General features: G+C 47.2%; 1 protein-coding gene across 1 annotated transcript in view; it reads left to right on the top strand.

Annotated features, from left to right (window-relative positions):
- LOC121449304 overlaps positions 1-23150 on the top strand; it is a 173897-nt gene that overhangs the window by 118748 nt on the left and 31999 nt on the right. The window contains exons 31-36 of the mRNA XM_041653616.1: positions 6617-6767; positions 9126-9221; positions 10251-10403; positions 17763-17995; positions 18812-18950; positions 20337-20460. Of these exons, the coding sequence (XP_041509550.1) occupies positions 6617-6767; positions 9126-9221; positions 10251-10403; positions 17763-17995; positions 18812-18950; positions 20337-20460 (896 nt within the window). The remainder of the gene's footprint in view (positions 1-6616; positions 6768-9125; positions 9222-10250; positions 10404-17762; positions 17996-18811; positions 18951-20336; positions 20461-23150) is intronic.

Here is a 23150-nt window from a genome sequence, read left to right as displayed (position 1 = left end):
TCTGAGGATGGACCAACTCCAAGCCTCCTTTAGGAGCTCCAGGGCATGTGCATGGACCAGCACCGCCTTCTTGCTCCTTGGCTCTTCTTTAATTTTGCTCCATCTTGAATACGGTCTTATTTTTATGCTGGTCTGTTTTAAGTGCCTTTAGCCACTCAGATATCAACGTGTGACTTAAGTTTCTGGGAGTTTCATGGGACATGTGCTTGGCACAAGGCCAGGGCCCCAGTCTCTAGTATTGGAGAAGTACAGAGTTTTAACTGTGCCTGGACTGTCAAGGCAGATTTTGTCATATTCTTGCTCCCAAGGAAAAGCTCCAATGCACATCCTGAGTGTCGACTACTTTCTGAGGTCCTGTCTAAGCATCTTCCTGGTATCTAACTAGTAGCAGCTCTTTCCCCTAAGGAAGGGTAGTCCTCCTGGAGGCACCCAGCCATGTGTTGATAAGGAAGCATACAGGTATGGCAGGAACATTTGAAGAGTTGGATCTTGTGTTGGTCTGCAGAGAGACTTGTCTTTATGATTTATCAGCAGGTGTTAAGTGCCGAAGTCCTAAATGGCAAGCCAGCCTTACATGGGCTCTTGGGGTAGAACTCAGCTCTGCAAGCTTGTACCCAGCAAGCCTTCTCATTGGTTCCCTCCATAGCATCTTGAGTGTTGTTCACAAGCTGTGCTGGGCAGATGCTGATAGAGGGTGTAAACCCCTGGAGGTGCACAAGCGGCCAGGCCCCGCCCCCGACTTAAGCAGCCATAATGGTCATCTCCAGCCCCTTGAGATACAGGCAGCCAAGCTTTGCCCCACAGAGAAAAACAGCCAAAGTTTGAGCCACAAAACCCAACCAATCCCAGGTCACCCTGGGGAGCCTCCCCACACACAAGAAACCCTATATAAAGCCAACCTCCTGCTCAGGTCTCTGCTGCCAGGATCTCCCCCCAGAACAGAGGCAGCCACCTTTGTGACTCTCCTGATAAATCTCATGTGAGGTTTGTTGTGTAGTATGACTTTGTGGTATTCCTTGTCTCCAGTTACAGAGGGTCCTGGCCAGGCTGTGCCGACTGGGGACCTGAGTGACTTGTTACAGGGAGGCCAGGCTCTTCCAGTATTTCCAAAGTCACGATGATGTAGCTAAAGAAAATGTAGCATTCTCTCTCCTCTCTCTCTTTTCTCTTTCATCTTCTTTCTCTTTTTTCTCTTCTTTTGTTTGTTTCAACCGGAGCCTTAGACACAGGAGGCAATGACGGAGGGTAGGGGCTTGGCTGTGCCACTGTGTCGGTTATGGCACTGCTGTGTGCCAAGTCTGTGGGCTGCGAGCTATTTTTACAGCCTTTACAGAAAAGGAAAGAGAAATCCAGAGGTGTTTTGTTACTCGGCCAGGGCTACACAGGCTGTTGTGGTAAGACTTGTGTTTACGCCCCACACCTGACCTCATAGCCCCCATCCTTTTCTGCAGTCCGGGGTTAGATGTCATTGTAAATTTTCTTTAGAAATGGGAAAATTCAGCGGGTGTGGTGGCACAGTCCTTTAATCTCAGCACTCGGAAGGCAGAGGCAGGTGTGAGTTCGAGGCCAGCCTGGTCTACAGAGCAAGTCGCAAGACAATCAGTGTAAAACAGTGAGACCCTCCCTGTCTTGGGAGTAGTTGGGGAGGAAAATGCTAGTCAGATGTGGTTGCCCATGCCTGTCATCTCAGAAGGCTGAGGGGAAAGAGGCAGTATGAATTTGAGGCCAGCCTTGTCTACATAGTGAATACGAGGAGTGCCAGAGCTACAGAGGAAGACCATATCTCCCACAACAAACAGTTCAGGTGAGGTAGTGCAAATCTGTAACCCCAGAACTTGGGAGGAAGAAGTAGAAGGATCAGACATTCCAGATACAGTGAGTTCAAAGCCATCCTGAGCTGTATCAGATCATATTTCAAAACGAAATAACAATAAAAATAATAAATAAAATAGGAAAAACAATAGTCTCAGGATTTCAATGCTCTCATAAAACGTCATGACCAAAAGCAACTAAAGAGGAAAGGCTTGTTTCAGCTTACAGTTTGCGGCTCGTCATCCAGGGATGTCAGGACCGGGACCTGGAGGCAGAAAACTGATGCAGAGGCCATGAAAGAGAGCTGCTTACTGGCTTGCTCCCCATGGCTTGCTCAACCTGCTTTCTTATAGGACCCAGGACCACAGCCCAGGGTTGGCACCACCCACAGAGAACTGGACCTTCCCACATCACTCGTCAGTCAAAAAGATGTACCAAAGGCTTTCCCACAGGCCAGTCTGCCGGGGGTGGGGGGCTTCTCAATTGAGGTTCTCTCATCCCAAATGACTCCAGCTTATGCAAAGTTGACATAGAATTATTCAGTGTATTAATAAATGTTTGGTAGAAAAATCTCTAATGGAGAGGGAAGAAGTCAAAGAGGCTCTGGTGCTAAAAGAATAGGAGTTTGTTTTCCTTGCTCTGACAAAATAAGTAACAAAAATCACTTAACAAAGGAAAGGCTCATTGCGGCTCACAGTTTAAGGGTGTGGTCCATCACAGCCAGAAAAGAATGGAAGCAGGGGCGTGAGGGAGCAGTCAGGGAGCAGGAGGAGATGAATACCAGTGCTTAACCTGCTTCATCCTCTTCCTGTTTTATTCAGCCTGAGATCCCAGTCCATGAGATGGTGTGCTGTGGAGCAATCCTTCTGTACACTGGGTAAATACATGTCACTATGATTGGTTTAATAAACAAGCTGACTGACCAATAGCGGAACAGGATAAAATTAGGCAGGAAAGCCAAACTCAGAATGATGGGATAAGAAAGGGTGGAGCCAGAGGAGGTGCCAGCCAGATGGATAATGAGTTAGGCACACCAAATAGGATTGAGGTAAAAGCCACGAGCTTCGAGTCAACACACAGAGTGATAGAAATTGGTTAAGTTGTAACATCTAGTTAGTAATAGACCTGAGCTATTGGTCGAGCATTTGCAAGTAATATTAAGCCTCTGAGTGATTATTTGAAGAGTGACTGTGAGACAGGAAAGTTTCCGCCTATGATGGTCTTACCCACATTTAGGGTGGCTCTTCCTTCTTAATTTAACCTCTCCAGAAACACGTCCAGAGACATACCCAGTTGTGTGTCTCCTAGGTAATTCTAAGTCAATTAAACTAACAGCAAAGATTGGCCACACAGTTATGTTTCTGTGGTTCCCCTCTAATAATTACATTGTACAATTCCCTAATAAGCTTCCAACACATGAACCCTTGTGTTGAAAACCATCTACAGCTCACAGCATCTAGCATGTGGACAGAGGAACTGGGAAGGCAAGGAAGGATGTAGCCTTGTGCTCTGTTGACTTCCTGGGAGACAAATGCTACCCACCTCAGAGAATACAGACATACAGACCTAAGAAACAGTCCTGCCAAGCATAGCTTGAGTTTAATTTGGGTCACTTGCAGGGGAAGTGATGCCTACAAGAGCATGGGCAGCCGCACTGTGAAAAATCAATTGTCCGATCTTACCACATTCCCAAACAACTGTTTGCCACTTATATAGACTAAGAGAGGGGTGTTGCAGCGTGAGCCCCTCGGTCCCTTCATGATGAACGATCAGGGGTGTAGTCTTGTGCTGGTCTTCTTCCTATAATCACTACTGCTGAGTGTTCAAGAAGGCAATAGTCATGCCATAGCAGAGGGCAACGTCCCATTATTCCTTGGTTCCTTCGCAGGGTTCTAAAAGTTTTCCAAGAATTGAAGCCACTTTGGTAATCGTTTGTAATACTTCACAAACTTTCTAAGACAATAATAGAACACATCAGGGGCTGGAGGGATGGCTCAGCAATTGAGAGCACATATCATTCCTGCACAGTATCAGAGTTCGGTTCCCAGCACCCACCTGCTACTCCAGCTCTAGGAGATATTTTTTTAAGATTTTTATTTATTATGTATACAGTGTTCTATCTTCATATATGCCTACTCACCAGAGAGGGCACCAGATCTCATTACACATGAGTGGCTGCTGGGAATTGAACTCAGGACCTCAGAAAGAGCAGTCAGTGCTCTTAACCTCTAAGCCATCTCTCCAGCCCCACTCTAGGAGATCTTGACACCCACTTTTCTGGCCTCTGGGGGCACCAGCACTCAAGTTCATTTATCCCCGCCACCACACAACATACACATAATATTTTCTAAAGTAAACCCGCCAAAGAAAGTGGAAAAGAGAGATCATGTCAGAGACTGAACAAGAAAGATTGAACAAAGCCGGGCCCTGAAGGAGGGAGGAAGGGAGGAGGCGAGGGGGGCAAGGTGAACCCTGAGAACTGGTGATACAAAGCTGGCCCCTGAAGGAAGGAGGCAGGAAGGAGGCGAGGAGGGCAGGGAGAGCCTCAAGAACTGGTGGTAGAGACGAGCAGGAGTCAGCGAAAGGAGCCGTGCAACGAAAGAAGCTGTTCCCGGGCACTTTGCTTTCGCGTTCGTGACTTGTGCCGAAATGTGTCTCTGTTCGAATGGCCTGCTTTTTGATACCAGCATTTTAAGTAAGCATAGGTAGGGTATATGTATATGGCACATAGATACTATATGTGCCATCGAGAGATCTCGGAAATTTTAGGGGAAGGCGGAAGCCTTACTGGTGCCTTGGGCTCTGTGTGGGTGGAGGTGATGGCCTATGTGAGGTTGGCTGTTGAATCTCAGGCAGCTCCTGGCTCGGAACTGTGAACATTCCAGCCACACCATGCCATGGCTGCACTTGGTATGTCGTCATCTCCGCTGAGAAATCGCGTGGAAGTTGAAAGAAACAGGGAGCAAAGTTTATGTCGCCTTTAGGTAACTCCAACCTCCATCCTAAACCGAGTGAAGAGCTAGGTCTTAGCTCAGTGGTTGAATGCATGCTTAGCATGTTCAGTGTCAACACAAGGGCACGTGCGTGTGTGCAGGCACACACACACCGGCCACCAACCAGTAGTTTTGTTCACCCTCTAAGTGCTGCACTATTGAGCTCATAGGCCCCTACTTCTGCTGACGGAAAAAGTATTTCCCTTTCCGATGCCACATCATTGAGTCACACGTGTATAAACGTGGTCACCCTGGAGTGAATGCCAAGTCAGTTAGTTATGGTTTGTTTTACTGCCTCCTGGTCGCCCTATTGGTGAGGTAAAGATTCTAGACGGCTGAAGAAATAGCACCAAAGCTTGAACCAGATAAGATCAATAGTGGTTTGTTAGTGCTGGGTCTTCACAGAAGGAGAGGATGTCCTGCCGGCCGCAACAGGCCATGTGTGAATACAGTGTACACGCAGAGCCCGAAGGAGGCAGACTCAGCAGTAGAAGAGGGTGTGGTCTTCCCGGGTTACTAAGGAGGACACGATGGGTTTGTTTGCCCAGCTCCAGGGTCTGGCAGGAAACAGTCGTTGCCCGGGGACAGTGGAAAGAGTGCCAGCTCCCTTGATAAGGAGTGTGGGTGGACACGGGAACCTTATCCTGGGAGAAGGGAGAAGCTGTGCTTATACTATCAAGGCCCTTCCAGGTATCTAGGCAACCCCTAATACTGGGCCTTAATTGCAGAGCTCACACAACACCCTCCCCGGCAGCCTGAGCTCTAAGTGGTGCTCCCGAGAGATGCTGGAAGTTAGACAGCAGTGGCCACTTCACTCACCTCTGTTGTAGGTTGTCAGGTCTACTCCAGCCTCTCATGGTTGGTTTCCTGTTCCATGCCTGCCCATGGACAGTCACTGATGGGCCTCAGGCACTCCCAAGTCTCTCCAACACAGAGAGTTTGCCAATCTCAGTTCCTTAAGCTGACATTTCCCTCAGCCTGGCAAGTCTCTGTTCTCTTCGGTGCCTGGTTTGTGAGAACTGGTCTCCACGGAAAACATCAGTTCTCGGAGCTCCCCTCCCCCAGGTTATCCCAGGTCAACACTTTCCTTAGACAACTTTTGTATGTTAGCGAGGGCTAACTGAGATCTCAAAACCCTGTGTTTCCTTGCTAATCTTATTTCCTTGGGGGCAGGAAATCGCCCTGAATTATCCCACATGCCTCTCGTTCTTGCTTGCATTAAAAATTTCATGCTCTAGTCTACAGGGTTTGTGGCTCTTGACGTGCAGAACCAAATTTTGTTTCAACGAAACCAAAGGGTTCTCTCTCACACCCCTGGATCTCACTTAACCTGAAGTTTGGTTTTATAGATTTGAAATCTTACTGCAGCTACTAACTTTAAGAGCTCCGCAGACAGCTGAAGTCTTTGTGCTGGAGCTATTGGTGTGATGCCCGTTTTGGCAGCCACATGTGGCTGATTTAATTCAAGTTAGTAAGAGCTAAAATTAAGTAAAATTTAAAACTCAGTCCCTCATTTGCAAGAGCTTCACTTCCGGTGTCCAACAATGGCATAGAATCAGTGTTTTCTGAACTTTCCAGCTTCCTGATAGTTCTGTCAGTATTGCTCCCATCACAGACCTTCTCCCATTGTGAGGATCACCTTCCCCCAGAGGGCTCTGGACTATGAGAGGGAAGGGAAGCATAGGGGGTTGAGGGAGAAACCATGTTCCTCTTTCAAAATATTCTCTTGCTACAGTAAGTTTGAAGAAAGCTCTGGACCTAGAAAGCATAAGTAACCATACTAAACAAAAACTCTCACCCCACTTTGACAGAACATTTTTGGCAGCAGGAAATGCTCCCGCCCACCAGTCTGTCGCAGATGGTGTGTGCCATGGTTTGCCACCACTGAGCGACTCTCTCAGAAGGAGCATCTTTTCTTCAGGGCTCAGCCTGCCCCAGCCGCTAGATCCACGGAGCCTCCAGGTAAGTTTCAGAGGCGCTGTGTGGAATGCAGGGGTGTTGTCCCTTCGTTTCCATTTGGCTTCCATTTCGCAGGGTCTTCACACTTCAGTGGACCTCAGTCTTCGTTGGCCTTCCTTCACTCCCAGGGGGCCACGGGGACTCATGACCAGGAGTTAGTTCCAGGCAGGGTCTCTTCTGCAAATGTTCAATGGAATGATTGGGGCAACAGCCTGCTCACAGCTGTCATGGAAAAACAAAACAAGATGCGCCGAAAGGCTTGATCTTTTCTACCCAATAGATCATGATGCATAAAGAGGTCAGAAGCTGGGCTTTGGATTGCTCTGGTTACAACACGTGTTATCAAATGTAATCCCAGCAACTACGACTACTCCCAAGCAGGTACATTAACCATCTTGACACAGGCCAAAGTTCAGAAAAGCCAGATATCAAACCACTGAAGGAGTCAGAGCAGCGTTAGATTCCCAAACCTTATTTGTCACTTTTCTGTTGCCACAAACTCAAGGCCGGGCCCAGCTCAGTAGGTTAGGACAATAAGCGTTCATTGCCACTCCCAGATTCTGAGAGGCAGGAAGCTGGGAGCAGCTTAGGTGAGGAGTGTTGGCTCAGGGAGGGTGGCTGTGTCTCTGAAGGGTTGCAATCAAGAAGTTGGCCAGGCCTGAAGATCACCATCTCAGCGCATAGCAAGAGAAGTTTGCTTGCAGCCTTATCCACCCAGCTGACAGTAGCTGTCAGGAGACCCGCATCCAAGGCTGTTCCCACAGTCTTCACTACAACACTTCCTCACAGCAATGGCTGTGAGGAAAATGGTTTCCCCAGAGCAAGAGAGGGAGCCTGGGGTAGAAGCCTTGGCCATTGCATGACCAGTCTTCAGAACTGACACCATGGCTTCTGTCATGTTCCAGTCATTAACAGTGAGCCTTTAAGTTCAGCCATGTTCAAAGAGTCAGAGAGTCACCTCCCTTCCTCCTTCTGCATACCCCCATTTTAGTTTCTTTTCTATCTCCCCCCTCTGGGTGTGTGTGCTTGTGTGTTCCTGCTCACACGTGTGCACACGTCAGGTCAGAAGACAGTTGACAGGAGTCAATTCTTTCCTTCCACCTTCTGGACCTGAGGATCAGACTCAGGTCGTCAGACTTGGTGACAAGCGTCTGCGTGCCCCCTCCTCTAGAGATATTGTTATGTATCCCAGGCTGATCTATTAAGTAGGCAAATATAACCTTGAACTCCTGTTTCTCCTGTCTCCAGTCCCAAGTGTTAGGATTACAGGCGTGCCCCCAGCCCTAAGCACTAAACCCTATCTCCTGATGGAAAGCGTTTGTGTACATAGCTTTAAAACCACCCTGCAAACATCCTACTTAAACACTACAAATGCCTCGGCATCAACCGCAGGCAGGTCCTGTACTTCCATGCTAAACGACAGTGACTCTTGGTCCAATCCTCACCCCTCTTTTAGAACCACAGGACAGAGCTGACCATGACACTGGGCCTGCTGCCGATGTCTTTGGATACTGTCTTGGGTTGGGTGGCTGTGGGTGTCCTGTGGCACAGTCTTTAGGAAGTGACTGAAAAGCAGCTCTAGAGTAGAGAATGAGCCCAGTGGGCAGTCCTCTGGATCCGGGGTTTGCATGGTGCCGCAGAAAATAGAACCTGCCTCGGTTGTTCTGCAGTGCAGAGAAGACGGGGATCAGAGCACCCCCTGGGGCACTGGTCTGAGGTGATGCCAAGAGTTGGGGCACAGTGATGGGGAAGGACATTGGAAGGTCCCTAATCTGAACAACATTTAACTAAGTTTACTTTTGTTGATTAAAAACATACCCTCTTGGTATTGTATTATTCCAGAATTTCCTTTGTTTTGTTTCTTTTGAGACAGGGTCTCACTGTCTAGCTCCTTGGTCCTCAACCTTCCTCATGCTGTGACCCTTTAATACAGTTTTATGGTTGTGCTGACCCCCAACCATAAAATTCTTTTCCTTGCTACATCATAACTATAATTTTGTGACTGTTATGACTAAAATGTAAATATCTGTGTTTTCTGGTGGACTTTGGCGTCCCCTATGAAAGGGTCTTTCAACCCCCAGTGGGTAACGACTGATCTAGTTGAAACTGGCCTGAAGCTTACTATCCTCCTGCATCAGTCTCTCAAGTGCTGGAATTACAGGTGTGTGCCACCTCTTGTTCTAGAACTTTGGATATTGGTGTCTCCTTATTACACTGAGACCATCCCAGGGAAACTAGAAATGACTGCCACTCTTTCTCTGTGTCCTTTGGAGATGGATGCAGAGGTATTGCTCATGCATAAGCATCTTCATCTGAGGGATGCATGAAGCCATTGTCCTGTCTGTTGTTTGTTTCATTTAGGCGGTTACGATGTTCCCATGGAGGGCGTTTCTGGAAGATGGTGGACCATTTCCAGTTATGAGCAGCGTCCCAAACACCTTAGAGGATGATATGCAGGTAGGTCTGTCTTCCACTTGTTGGAGAGACCTGAACACAGACTGTAAAGCAGGTTCATGTTTTAGCCAGTGACAACTTATCCGATAAATGAGTGTTTAACTATGAAGCTGTCACCGAGGCTGCAAGGTGAGTCGTCTTTTCTTATTGTGGAAAAAGTCACGATCTCAGTCGCTAAGGGTCTTTGCTGTAGACTCACCTGCAGTTCCCAGGACAGCAGTGACCTAGAGGAAGGGCTGCTCTGGAGTCACCATCTGAGCCTCTTAGAGAAATTGCCACCTGACACTCAGAGGCACAGGACACCTGACCTGGCATGGGATCTGCTTAGGCAGGACCAACGAGGGAATTTTCTTTAATTGTTCTGTTTATCCTGAAACTTTTTAAAAATCATTTAAATTGTTTTGAAAAAAAAATTATGTTTTCCCCTGATTAGGTCAAAACCAACATATTTTTTAAATGTGTGTGCGTTAAAATCAAGACAAAAATTCAACTACAACTTGGCTTCAGAATAGGGAGTGAAGAGTTGGGGTGGGACAATACTCTCATATTCATATATATATATATATATATATATATATGTGTGTGTGTGTGTGTGTATATATATATATATATATATATATGGATGTAATTTGTTTGCATTTATGTGTGTTTAAAATTCTCCATAAGTTAAAAAAAATGTTTTAACAGTAAAAGCAAGAGGGTTTAAAGCAAAAACAGAGACAATAACAGATCACAATTAGGGTCTTTCTTCTGTTCCCCCGGGGGCATGCCTATGAGTATCTCTGGACTTGTAAAGGAAACTGGCCATCCCACGCATTTGTTGCATCTGCTGTAAGGTCAGGAGATTTGCTGCTCCTACACAGAAACCTAACACATTCAAGAAGGACTTGAAGCTAGAGATTTTACTCTGATTGTATTAGCTAAGAGCATGAGGGTTATAAATATAGTTGCATTTGATGTTTATCTTCAGACCCATTTATAAGAGATACAAAGGCCTCTTCAAAATGGGAAGGTATTTTTATTTGTTTCTAGATGTGTCTCTGCGGGCTGAGTGACCGTGACCGCAAAGTGGCCCATGGAGAGCTGGTGGGCGTGCAGGTGCTAATGGACGATGTACTGCTGGGCAGCTATCACGTGACCACGGAAGGGTCTCCTGGATTGCAGGCCACGCTGGACACTGCACAGGTGACCACGGAGGGGTCTCCTGAATGCACAGGTCACACTGGACACTGCACAGGTGACCACAGAGGGGTCTCCTGGACAGCAGGCCACACTGGACACTGCACAGGTGATCACAGAGGGGTCTCCTGAATGGCAGGCCACACCAGACAATGCACAGTTATTCTTAGAAAGTGGGCTACAGACTTGGCCAGCACTGTGTTGCATTGAAGGATTTGCCTACTTTGAAAGTCACATTAGAGGCGCTATCTTGCACAGCTGCTCCCATAGAAGCCAGGACCGTGCTAATGCCACAATGCCGTTGGTGAAACGTGGAGAAATACTCTCAGGGATTTGCTTACACAGTGAGTCTCAGGATTAAGTTCCCACTGACTTTATTCACTTAAAAGGTTTTTTGTTTGTTTGTTTGTTTGTTTTGGTAGGGGTGGGCATGGAGAGATGGCTCTTACAAAAAGGACCAGGGTTCTGTTCCCGGTACCCATATTAGGTGACTTCCAACCACCTGCACCTCCAGTTCCAGAGATCCAACTCCCTCCTCTTGTCTCCTCAGGCACCTGTACTGATGTGCACACATCAACACACAGAGATAAATACATACATACACATATGTAATTAAAAGTTTTTGTTTATTTTGGGGACAATTTCTCTATGTCAGTGGTTGTCAATCTGTGGGTCCTGACCTCTTTTTGAGGGTTGAATGACCCTTTCACAGGGGTCTCCCAGGATCATCAGAAAACACAGATATTTACATTGCATTCATAACACTAACAAAATTACAGTTACAAAGAAGCAATGAAAATAATGTTATGCCTGGAGATCATCACAACATGAAGAACTGTATTAAAGGGTTGCAGCATTAGGAAGGTTGAGAGCCACTGCTCCATGTAGCTTTGGCTCACCTGAAACTTGCTATCTAGACCAGGCTGGCCTTGAACCCACAGAGGTTGGCCTCCTTCTGCCTCCCGAACACTAGGATTAAAGGCCTGGCACCACCACTACCGGCCAATTAAAACATTTCTTTTTAACTTCAAAATGTTTTTGAGGTGGGGTCCTGCTCCACAGTCCAGCTGACCTTGAATTCCAATCTTCCGGCCTGGGCTTCTATGTATTTTGTTTTTAAAACAGAACAAAGTCTCTGGGGGGTCCATGGAAGCCTCCCGAGACAGACGCTCAGTTCATGCTTTCCTGGCAAGTCGCTTGCTTTAGCAGTAGAGTTGGGCGTCCCAGAGGCATATGTGAGAGCCTCAGCTAGCCTGAAGTGTCAGACTGGCAGCGTCTCCTCGCTTTAACTTTCTGAAGTTTCAGGCACAAGTATCATTCCCCATCGTGTAAAATAGCTCTAAATAAAACTTCATGAACTAGAAGCCAGGCAGAGGCATGTTGCAGTCAGTGAACTAGCCAGACACCTGCCTGAAGTGCCTCCTCAGACCTCCACCTTCTAGAAGTCTACTGTTGTCTGTTTCCTAGCCCCACATCCACTCAAGGACACCAATCAGCCGGCATGGCTGTTGTCTTTCTTTTCCTTGGCTCTCGGGGGCCTCTACCACAGCACAGACATGGGTTACTGAGATTTAATGGTAGGGTAATTTCCTGTCAAAAAGTTTTCTTTCCCCTCTCATGGACTCTGTGTCCGCGCATTTGTCCTCCTTCCCTCCACACAGTTACACGTATATGCAAAGGAGAAGGTAGAGTATGCACATGACCATCAGTGCCCGTCTTCCTAAGCCTGGCTTACCTTGTTTAATCTTCCCCGGTTCCATCCATTTGTTTACACATTGAATAATTCTGCATCTTCTGCATATGGCCCATGTTTCCTTATCCGTTCATCCCCTGATGGACAGTGAGTCTGACTGCATTTCCTTGCTTTACCTCCAGAGCAGCAATAAACATAGAAGAACACAGATCCCATCTCAGTAGTAGGATAAGAGTCCTTTGAGTAAATGCCAGGAGTGGCAAAGCCGGATTCCGTGGAAGCCCTAATTTTAGGTTTCCGAGATGTCTCTGCCCTGATTGCCACAGTGGCGATGCCCATTTACACTCCCACCAATAGTGGGTGTGTCTTCCTCTTTCTCAGCCCCCTCGCTAACACTGTTGTTATTTCTTTTGTTTTTTAATTTTCAATTGTATTTATTTATTGTGTGTGTGTGTGTCTGTCTGTCTGTATGTATGTATGCTGCATCTGTGCAGGTGCCCACAGAGGGTAGATGAGAGCATCAGATCCCTTATAGCTGGAGTTGCAGGCCGCTGTGAGCCACCTTATGTGGATGCTGGAACCGAACTCTGGTCCTCTTCAGAAGGAGGAGCTGCATCTTAACAACGAGCCATCACTCCATCCCCCAGGATACTGTAGTTTTGAAGTGTGAGCTGGGTCCTGCTACTTCTTTCCTTATAAAGCCCTCATTACTTTAAAATACTCTGAGCTCCTCTCAGCATTTCTCCTCCTGGTCTCTTCCTTTTGGGGTGTGGACCAGGCTGTCTTCTGACCCTCACCTGTAGTGAGGAACTTCTCTCCTCAGACATGCTCTGCTTGCTCACAGATGTCCCTCTCCAAACCACTCCCCTTGGGAAACTGTCTCTGCTCTTCCTCCTTACCTCTGAGGCTTGTCTGCAGCTTAGAGTGAGGTCACAGTAACAGGTTGTCCCCGTGGGCAGGACTTAGATTAGAGAAGAAGCACACACACACACACACACACACACACGTGTGCGCGTGCGTGTGCGCACGCAAATAACTTAAAAAATTATCGCCATCGGAATGGCTTAATAGGTAAAGGCACTTGTCATGAAGCCTACTGACCCATATGATAGAAAGTAAGAACTGCCTCCCCAAGCTGTCCTCTGACAACTGCCCCCGAGTTGTCCTCTGACCCCTGCCTCCCCAGCTGTCCTCTGACCCCTGCCCCCAGCTGTCCTCTGACCCCTGCCCCCCAGCTGTCCTCTGACCCCTGCCCCCCAGCTGTCCTCTGACCCCTGCCTCCTGAGCTGTCCTCTAACCCCCTGCCCTCTGACCCCTGCCTCCTGAGCTGTCCTCTAACCCCCTGCCCTCTGACCCCTGCCTCCTGAGCTGTCCTCTGACCCCCCACGTGTGAGCACACACAATTTAAAATGACAGAAGGACACTGACTGTGTTCCCAAATACTGACACAGAGATGTTTTGATGATTATGAAGGTGTGGCCTTATCTTAGGCTTGTTCCCAACTAGCTCTTGACAACCTGAATTTACCCATTTGTATTGATCCACAGTCTGCCACGTGACTCATTACCTCTACTCAGTATTGTACATACAACCTTCCTCTGTGTCTCGCTGGCAAATTCCTGGATTCCTCAGATTCTCCCAGAGTTCTTTTCTCTCTCAGGAAGTCCCACCTATCCTCTCTTGCCTAGCTATTGGCCATTCAGCTTTTTATTAAACCAATCAGAAGGCACCTTCGGAAGACAAGGTAAAAGAGCGACGTATCTTCACACCGTGCAATCAAATATCCTGTAACATAGGCTCTCAGTTAAAAGAATGTGCTGCTCTTCAGGAGGACCTGATTTCGATTCCCAGCACTCACGCCAGGCAGCTCACAATTGCCTGTGACTCCAGCCCTATGTAGATCCAGGACCTCTGGCCTACACTGGCTCCTGTACTCCTGTGCCTATAGCACCCCTACACCCCCAATGATTTGGGACGTCCTGTCTATGTGTTGCTTTTGGTTAATGAATAAAGAAACTGGCTTGGCCTGATAGGGCAGAGTAGAGCTAGGCTGGGAAAACTAAACTGAATGCTGAGAGAAAGAAGGCAGAGTCAGTGAGAAGCCATGTAGCCCTGCCGGAGACAGACACCAGAACTTTACCTGGTAAGCCACAACCTCATGGGGATATACAGATTAATGGAGATGGGTTAATTTAATATATGAGTTAGCTATAAATATGCTAGCATCATTAGCCAAGCAGTGTTTTAAATAATATAGATTCTGTGTGATTATTTCAGGTCTGAGCTGCTGGGCAGCCAGGAAACAAGCAAGTGGCCTCCCACAACACCCCAACACACATACTCATAACTAAAAATAAAAATAAATCTTAAAAAATTAAAATTAAGTGAAGCCAGGTGACGAGTACAAGTTCTGAAAAATGATATAAAGCTAATTGTTGTTCTAGTTCCAACTCAGCCATGGATTTTTCCGTTTTAGTGGTTAGTGCATAAAATGTTCTATAGTGAAAGTGTAAAACCTAGCGTGGGGCTCCACAGCTTTGGAATTGGTCTTCTGACTGTAGACATGTTCATTGAGATGTACAGACTTTGGATCTGGATAAATTATGCTGTGTGACTTTTGTGATTTTTTTAATATCCAATTTTTTTTGGTTTTCGTTTAATTTTGATTTTTCAAGACAGGGTTTCTCTGTGTAGCCCTGGCTTTCCTGGAACTCACTCTGTAGACCAAGCTGGCCACAAATTCAAAGACCCACCTGCCTCTGCTTCCAGAGTGCTGGGGTTAAAGGTGTGAGCCACCACTGCCTGGCTAGTTTCCAAGTATCTTTTATAAAACAAAGTTTATTTAAAAATAAAATAAAGCTGGGCAGTGTTGGCACACGCCTTTAATCCCAGCACTCGGGAGGCAGAGGCAGGCGGATCTCTGTGAGTTTGAGGCCAGCCTGGTCTACAAAAGCTAGTCCCAGGACAGGAACCAAAAGCTACGGAGAAATCCTGTCTCGAAAAATCAAAAATAAAATAGAATAAAATGTTTAGTGGTGACTCCCTTTAATACAAACATCTTAAGAAGCAAATCTAATCGATATTTATTTTGATCGGTTTAACTTTGTGATGTGTGTGCCGCTGATGGCAGACCCAGGGCTTCAAGCATGGCACACCCAACTTCGCCACTGAGCTGCACCCCTGCTCCTTGGGACCGAGTTTCATTTCGAAGCTTTTAGCTATCTATAGGGGCAGGAAACACTAGAACCAGCACCGCTCCTGAGCCAAGCTCCCCAGCGTCCACGGCAGCTGTGTTATATGTGTTGTGATCTCTCGTGGTCTCCTAAACTCTGCGGGGTAGACTGACTCAGAGTCCTTAAAACTGTAGTCCAGGGAGGCCCAGGTTTACCCTAACGAAGTGATTTTTCAGCAGCGGGGGCCAATCCTGTGGTCTGTAGGCTGCCCCTGCATGTCACTGTTCTTGGCCTTGCTCGGTCAGATTTCATCTGATGAAAAGGTTCTGAGGATTAAGAGAGAAAAGACATCTGGAATTCCACAGACTGTTTGCCGAGAAGGCTGCACAGTTGAGAGGTTGCTACCTGTCCGTGGACACTTGGCTCCCCTGGGCCAGTTCTTCTCGACTTTCTCTGGCCAGCCCTCTCTCTGGCAGACACACCTTCTTGTAGTATAATGCTTATGCAGAGTCCAGTTACACCAGGCTGCTCCTCCAGTTTCTAGTTCTGCTGTCAGAATGTTCTAGGCCACAGGATTTGCCATCTGGCTTGCAAAACAAAGTCCCTCTCCTCTACCAGGAAACAGCTGAACTCAGGCCCCCAAGGTGATTATCGGCCTCTGGGTGGCCCTGGTCTTCTTAGCACTCACTGGCTGGCCTGAAGCTGTGTTTCTTCCACATCCACTTGGACAAATACTTGTTTAAGGAAGGCATCAATAATCGAATGAGCAAATGGTAATTTTATTGTAAAACTGCAGGTTGAGGCAGATCGTCATACTTTTGCGATCAGTCTGTTACAGAGAGTACCACGTGATCCAGGGCTACCAAGACCCTGTCTTAATGAGTTAATCGAAGTAAACGTGAGTATGCAATAGTAAATTCCAGAAAAATGTTCTCCATTTGCTTTTAAAGGATGAAAGGTATCAGATTCCCAAAGCTGGATTCATAGGTAGTTGTCAGATGTGCGGGATGAACCCAAGTTCTGTGTAGGAGGAGGCCACTTGTTTGTTCCTGGCTGCCCAGACTTGAAATAACCACACAGAAACTGTACTAATTAAATCACTGCTTGGCCTGTTAGCTATAGCTTCTTATGGGCTAGGTCTTACATCTTACTTTAACCCATTTCTATTGATCGGTGTATCGCCACAAGGCTGTGGCGTTCCTGGTAAGTTCCTGCATCTGTCTCTGGCAGGGCTACATGGCTTCTCCTGACTCTGCCTTCTTTCTCTTAGCATTTAGTTTAGTTTTCCCCTGCCTACCTGTGCAGGCCTAAGACAGTTTCTTTACTAATCAATGGTATCCACAGCATACAGAGGGGAATCCCACATCAGTTCTGCTTTCTGATACATAAAATGGGTAAAATCCCCAAAGAACGGTCAGTTACAGCTCTACTGTGGAGGGTAGGGAAGACTTCAGTCTCAAGTAGGCTATACCTTATCTTTTCTTTCTTAAATAAGCAAGTAAATAAATAAATAATAAGCTTTGAAAAGATCCGTTTATTTTATTTCATGTGTTTGAGTATTTGCCTGCATATATGTATGTGCCTGGTGCCCAGAGAGATCAGAAGGTTTCAGACCCCTTCAGGGTGGTTGTAAGTCAGCTCATGGGTTCTGGGAACCAAAACCAGGTCTTCTGGAAGAGTAGCAAATGCTCTTAACCACTGAATAACCTGCCCTCAGTTTATATTTTTAAGATTTTTTTTTTGTTATGTGTATGTGTGGATGTCCCACCTTCTGTCCAGGGGCTTATGGTGGTCAGGAGAGGCTTCCAGAGTCTCTGAGCTGGAGTTATAAGAAGTTGTCAGCCATCTGACATGGGTGCTGGGAATTGAACCCAGGTCCTCTGGAAGAGCAGCAATCACTCTCCAATCTCTTATGCACTTTCTCTCTTTTCCTCCTTACCTCGTTCTCTATTATTTTCTTTCTCTCTCTTTCTTTCTCCTTCCTTCCTTCCTTCCTTCCTTCATTCTTTCCTTCCTTCCTTCCCTCCTTCCTTCCTTCCTTCCTTCATTCTTTCCTTCCTTCATTCATTCTTTCCTTCCTTCCTTCCTTCCTTCGTTTCTTTTATTTTCTCTTTAGGAAGATTCTGGTTTTGAAGGTTGATGTTCAAAGCCAAGTGTGTAGTCTCATACCTGTAACCCTGGCACTTGGGAGAGGGAAGCAAGATGACAGAGTTCAAGGTTGCTCTCAGCAACGTCAAAAGTTCGAGGCCAGCTACAAGAGACCATGTCTTCAAAAGCTAAAAATAAAATATAAAAACCAGTGGTTCAAAATGCAAACAGGAAGCTGAGGCAGAGCTGTTTCTATCCTGCCTGCTCAACAAGGATATTGAGCCATCTAGATTTTTTTCTGCCCATGCTAGGGACTTGTAAACCATTTTTCCTGGATGTTATTTTGCATGGGATACATATAAAAACTTATCTTAAACCACAATTGATAAAGGATTTCTGTCTTGTTTTCAGCCACACTGGTCCAAACTGCCAGGACTCTGCCCAAGTCCGTTGGAAAGTCTCCCAAAGGCCTCCACCTTGCTGGAGGGTCCACAAGGTGCAGTGCTGTCCCTTGCTCTGTTGAAGTCCTTCCTCATCCTGTGGAAGCAGCTGGAAGTGCTCAAGGAACACTGGGGCCGACTCAGGCTTCAAGGCCAGGAGATCAACTCTGCCTCCCACCACAAACAGTTCTCAGAGCTCTATGAGTGAGTACTGCTGAGACCAAAAACAAAAAATATAAACAAACAACCCCCAAAACATGTCAGCGGCAGAGCCTGGGATTCGATGGTTCTTCCCCCTTCCCCGAGAAAGTCAGACCAGGATTCTGAAATACCCAGCAAACTGCGTCAGGGAGCAGCTAGAAGAGTCGCTGCGGCAATGCTGTAAGGAAAAGCTATTCCGCGTTGGCTGTGGGGAAAGAGCTAGACTCCAGTGAATTGTCCTGGATTATCACTTCCTCCCTGGAGCTCGTCCGTGGAGTTTAGCCTATCAGGTGACTCCATGGTGCTGACTGACTGTTTAGCTCCTAGGATAGACTGCTGCTGCTGGGGACACCCGCAGCCCCAGCGCTGTGCCAGAGGGTGACATGGCACACGTGGCGTCCACACGGTTACCCAGTCCGTGGCTACACCCCTCAGCTGGGATGACTGAGCTGGCAGGCAAAGCCTGTTGTTCCTGGCGTGTATTTCTAAACAAGTCCTTACTAAGCCCGGGCCCACTCCCCCAGGCCTCAGCCATCTTCTCTCTGGCACAGTCAGGATCGTCTGTCCCGAAAGTCACTGAGGTCAGGTTCCCTGTCAGAAATGAGAAGACTTGTCGGCGTTTCGCGGCAGGACGACAGGAGTTCTATGTACTCAACAGGGAGGGGCCGCGGGATCTAATATTGACCAAAGGAGGGGTGGGTTTAGTTGCTGATGTGTCTGTAGAGAGGATGGGTGACAGGAAACTGAAAATGACTGACAGAGAAACTGAAGGAGAGGGAGTGTGTTTATTTGCTAATTTCTGTCTCTTTGCTGTCTCAGAGCTGACATTTTCTACCCCAGCCTGAAATCTTTAGCCAGGCAGATGGGCAAAGAAGATGAATTTGAAGGACTAATAATAAGAAACCAGTCTATTCTTCCCCCAAAGGGAGCCTCAGAAATCGAAATAAAAACCCAGCAGGTACCAGAGCTCTTCAGTTTGTCTTTGAAAACTTGCCTTGCTGCCCTGGTGTGGAAAACTGCAATCAACACAAATGATGTTTCCTTCAAGGTGGGGTGGGGGAGGGGCACTCTTGAAGGTCTGCGGGGCTTGAGTAAGCAAAGAAGAAGAACCCCCAAATGTCTCCATCCCATGAGTCTAGGTTCTCATTATTTTCATTTTCCTCGGACATAAGAAATGTGACAGAGCCAGGCGGTGGTGGCGCACGCCTTTAATCCCCGCACTCAGGAGGCAGAGGCAGGCGGATCTCTGTGAGTTCGAGGCCAGCCTGGTCTACAAGGGATAGTCCAGACAGGCTCCAAAGCTACAGAGAAACTGTTTCAAAAAAAGCAAAGAGAGAGAGAGAGAGAGAAGGAAAGGAAGGAAGGAAGGAAGGAAGGAAGGAAGGAAGACAAAAACCCAGCTGGTGCGTATCCACATGGAAATGAAAATATTGAATGGAGCATTTCAGAGTGGTTTTTCTGAAAGAAAGAAAGCACAGTTTTTGCAGTGACTCAGGCAGTGTGCTGAGTAATCTTTAGCAGCCGTTGCCCAGCTGACTAAGGTAACCAGGGCCTCTGGCTGTCCGAGCAGAGAAGCCACCATGCCATGGGGGATGTCAGAGTGAACTTCATATATGCCTCAGAGCCCAGCACACTGCTTATGTTCCTGAAGGCCGGCTCTTCCTCCGTTCCTCCCACAGGGAGGGGAAGGCTCTGCAAGCGTCGTGGGTGGAGTGGGACTCATAGCTATTGGAGCAATTCATCTTGGTGCGTGCCAGATTTAGGTCTCTCATGACACCCTCCTTGGTTATTAATTGGCTCTCAGACTCTTATTAAAGTAACAGCTCATGAGGTTTCTGGTGTCATTTAGAGGCCGTCAAAAGGCATGAGGTCCTAACGCCTGAACTGACTGTGGAGCCCAGAGATTACCTTGCTCTGCCTGGGGCAGGGCTGGGGTGGGCTTGGCCCTGTCTCTATGAGGTGATGTGGCAGACTGAGATGACCTCTCAGGGGAGCCTTAACCTCTCTGAGGAGCGGATGGGGAGTGGGAGGGGGAAAACTGGGATTGCTAAATTAATTTTTTTAAAAGGCGTGAGGTCACTTCAGACCCAGAGTGCTTTGTAGAACATGGTAAGAAAGGTTATATGGGTCAGAATGAGGGCCGTGAGAAAAAAAGAAAAAGATGTTGGCCTGCAAAGAGGAGTATTGATCCCTGGGAAGAACTTGAGGTCCCAAAGCGCACTCTTCTCAGAGAAACAAGCTGAGGAGAGGACAGACCAAAGCCTGTCTGCAGGGATGACACTTGAGAGCCCAATGTAGAACTGAATTGCAGAGTGATGCTAATCTCATCCCATGCTTATTCCAGCTCCAGAAGCTTCTGGAAAGTTTAGAAATTTATATGATCCAAGAGGTACTGAAGAAAGTTAGTAGAGAGATGAGCCTGCTTCTATCAGAAAAGTCCAAGGAGGAGGAGCCTGCCCTCCCAACAGGTAACAGCTGTTTGCTTTACTACTTGAAAAAATTAACAGTTTTTTTTTTTCTGATAGGAAGTGTCAGTGATAGTGGGGGCAGACACTGTCCCATGCTACCACCCAAAGCCTGAAGAGTTTCCTTGTTTTTTAGGAACCTGATCAGGTAAGACAGATTCTCGACTTCTCTAGAGAAAAGAAGAATTCAGGAAGTGCCAGTTTGAAGTGGAGCTGAAGCTTATTAAGAGAACTGTATCATATTTAGAACAGGACATAACAAAAAGAGGCCCCGAGGGAGAAGGGTAACTCAACCTGAGAGCGTGGGTGTGGATCTGTTGGGAAAGAAGGTCACCGTTCCGTGTCTTGTAGTCACCATGGGCACTGCTCCCTGAACGTTTGGCTCACAGGGTTGATAAAGAACCCGAGTAAGATCACGGGTGGTTCCTGGGAATTGGCTAGGGTCACAACTGATAGAATCCCACCCTAGGCTCAAGGCTTGCAGGAGAAAGGGGAGATGTTTTTACTAGGAGCAAGAGGTTAGTCCTGTTTCATGGTATCCCCAGAAAATACCTGGGAAAGGAGCGAGACTACACTGGAAGGCCACGGAGGCTTAGCTCGGAAGCATGTTCATTTTAACATTCTTCTTTATACAAAAAAAGTATTGTCTCTATGACAATGTTACTGATTGTGCTGGGATTCTTTTTTTAAAAATTAAAGATTTATTTTTATTTTTAAGTGCGTGTGTGCACGTGTGCACGTGTGCACGTGTGTGTGTATGTGTGTGTCCATGTGAGTGCAAATGTCCATCCCGTGCATCAGGTCCCCTGGAGCTGGAGTCATAGGCAAGTGTGAGCTGGGAACCCAACTTGAGTCCTTTAAAAGAGCAGTAGGTGAGACATCTCTTCCCACTCCTGGAATTCTCTCTTCTCGGCCAGACTCCAGAGTGAGGAGCGCCTTTCCCATCCCACGTGTCTTTCTGTCCTGACCCCCAGTTTATCCTTGCATCCATATTCACTGTAAACAACAACCGTGGCTTACATTTGTAATCCCCATACTAGGGAGGCTGAGGTGGGAGGATTGCCATGAGTTTGAGGCCAGTGTGAGCTTTATAATGAATTCCAGACACACACACACACAGACACACACACACACACACACAGAGAGAGAGAGAGAGAGAGAGAGAGAGAGAGAGAGAGAGAGAAACAGACAGACAGCAATAAAAAAAGTCATGTGTTCAGGATGTAATTCAGTGATTCAGTGGTAGAGTACATATAATACATACATAGAGTAAATGCAGGGTCCTGGTTTTGATCCTCAGCACTACAAATACACATAAATCATAGACAAAATATCATTTTATACCCTCAACCTAGAGAGAAATACCATAGATCCTTGGCATATTTCTTTCCACTTAAAAGACTTTGTGTGTGTTGATTTTTGTTTTGAGGCAAGGTCTCACTGTGTAGCCCAGGCTCATCTCTAACCATTGTATCCTCCTGAGCGCTGGGAGACCTTGGCTCAATTTTTGCCTCCTGGCCAGGATGTGGTACCTGGATCTGTTAGCAACTGGGTCTCCTGCATAGTGGCATCGAACCCTGTGGGTAGAGTTGAGGGTTTTCTTAACCCCGCACCCAAGAGATTACAGCAGGAAAACACCCTGCAGGATAGGAGACTTTGGAAGAGGGCAAAGCTTCCTATTAAGTACTTGCAAAGAAACTTTCTTTTGCTTTTTTGAGCAGGTGGCCCTGAATTTGTATTGCACCGGGTTCTGTGGATCATGGAGATCAACAAAATTGTATTCCTAATTCCTAATAATCCCACAGAAAAACCCAGAACTTTAGAGCTAGGCAAAATAAATAGGTTTGCCTTCGAGAGGAGGCCATGCACCCCAGAATGTTGGTGATAACCTCGTCCTCACCTAAGACATCACCTGGTTTTTTTTCTTTCCTCACCACCAGTGTCATTTTATTAGGACTTTCAAATCACTGAGTTTCATAAACAGGGCTTTGGGGAAAGGCTGTGCAATGGGCAAGCTGACCACTCCCCCAAGGGCGGCTCCAAATGTCACCAGAGAGTAGAGTGTGACACAGCTCCAGTTACGGAACACTTCACTAGACACAAAGCGTCCTTGTTTGTGCCGCCTCCCTCCTGCATCCAGGTGGCTCCCTTCTGAATCCTAGCAGAAAAGCCACACGCCCCAGGCAGGTGCAACCAACTTAGAGGTCCAGATGGTTACTCTGATGACACCCTGGGTGGGGGTGGGGCGCAGGAGAGCAAGCCTGCTTTGTGGCTGTGCTGCCCTGGGCAGGAAGGTGGGGAACTCATCAGGGGGGCTTCCAGGGAGTCTTGTGTAAAAACCAGTGGGGTGGAGGGAAGCAGAGGAGCAGAGTGGAGTATTCTGAACTGTGGTCACGTTGACGTTAGTCCATCACCCTGGCTAGAGTGTACTGACCAGTTCTATTCTATCCTTACAAGGATTTAAAGCCAAAAAGCTCAGAGTGTTGGCGTAGCACATGCCAGTCCTCAACACCACACACACAAATAAAATAAAAGCTGGGACTGATGGGTGCAGTGATTGCTACTGTTTTTGTTTGATTTTGATTTTGACCTTTGGTCGGGGGAGGGGAGTTCTGTCTCAGCATGGAGGGCTGGGTCAATTGAGTTCCCTACAGCAAGCAAGTAGGTCCCCACTGTGTACCATGGATGCTGTG

The sequence above is a fragment of the Microtus oregoni genome, unplaced genomic scaffold (genome assembly GCF_018167655.1).
Source record: "Microtus oregoni isolate MIOR12 unplaced genomic scaffold, Mior012 000006F_ref0000085, whole genome shotgun sequence".
NCBI lineage: Eukaryota > Metazoa > Chordata > Mammalia > Rodentia > Cricetidae > Microtus > Microtus oregoni.
This window is presented reverse-complemented; position numbering and strand designations above follow the sequence as displayed.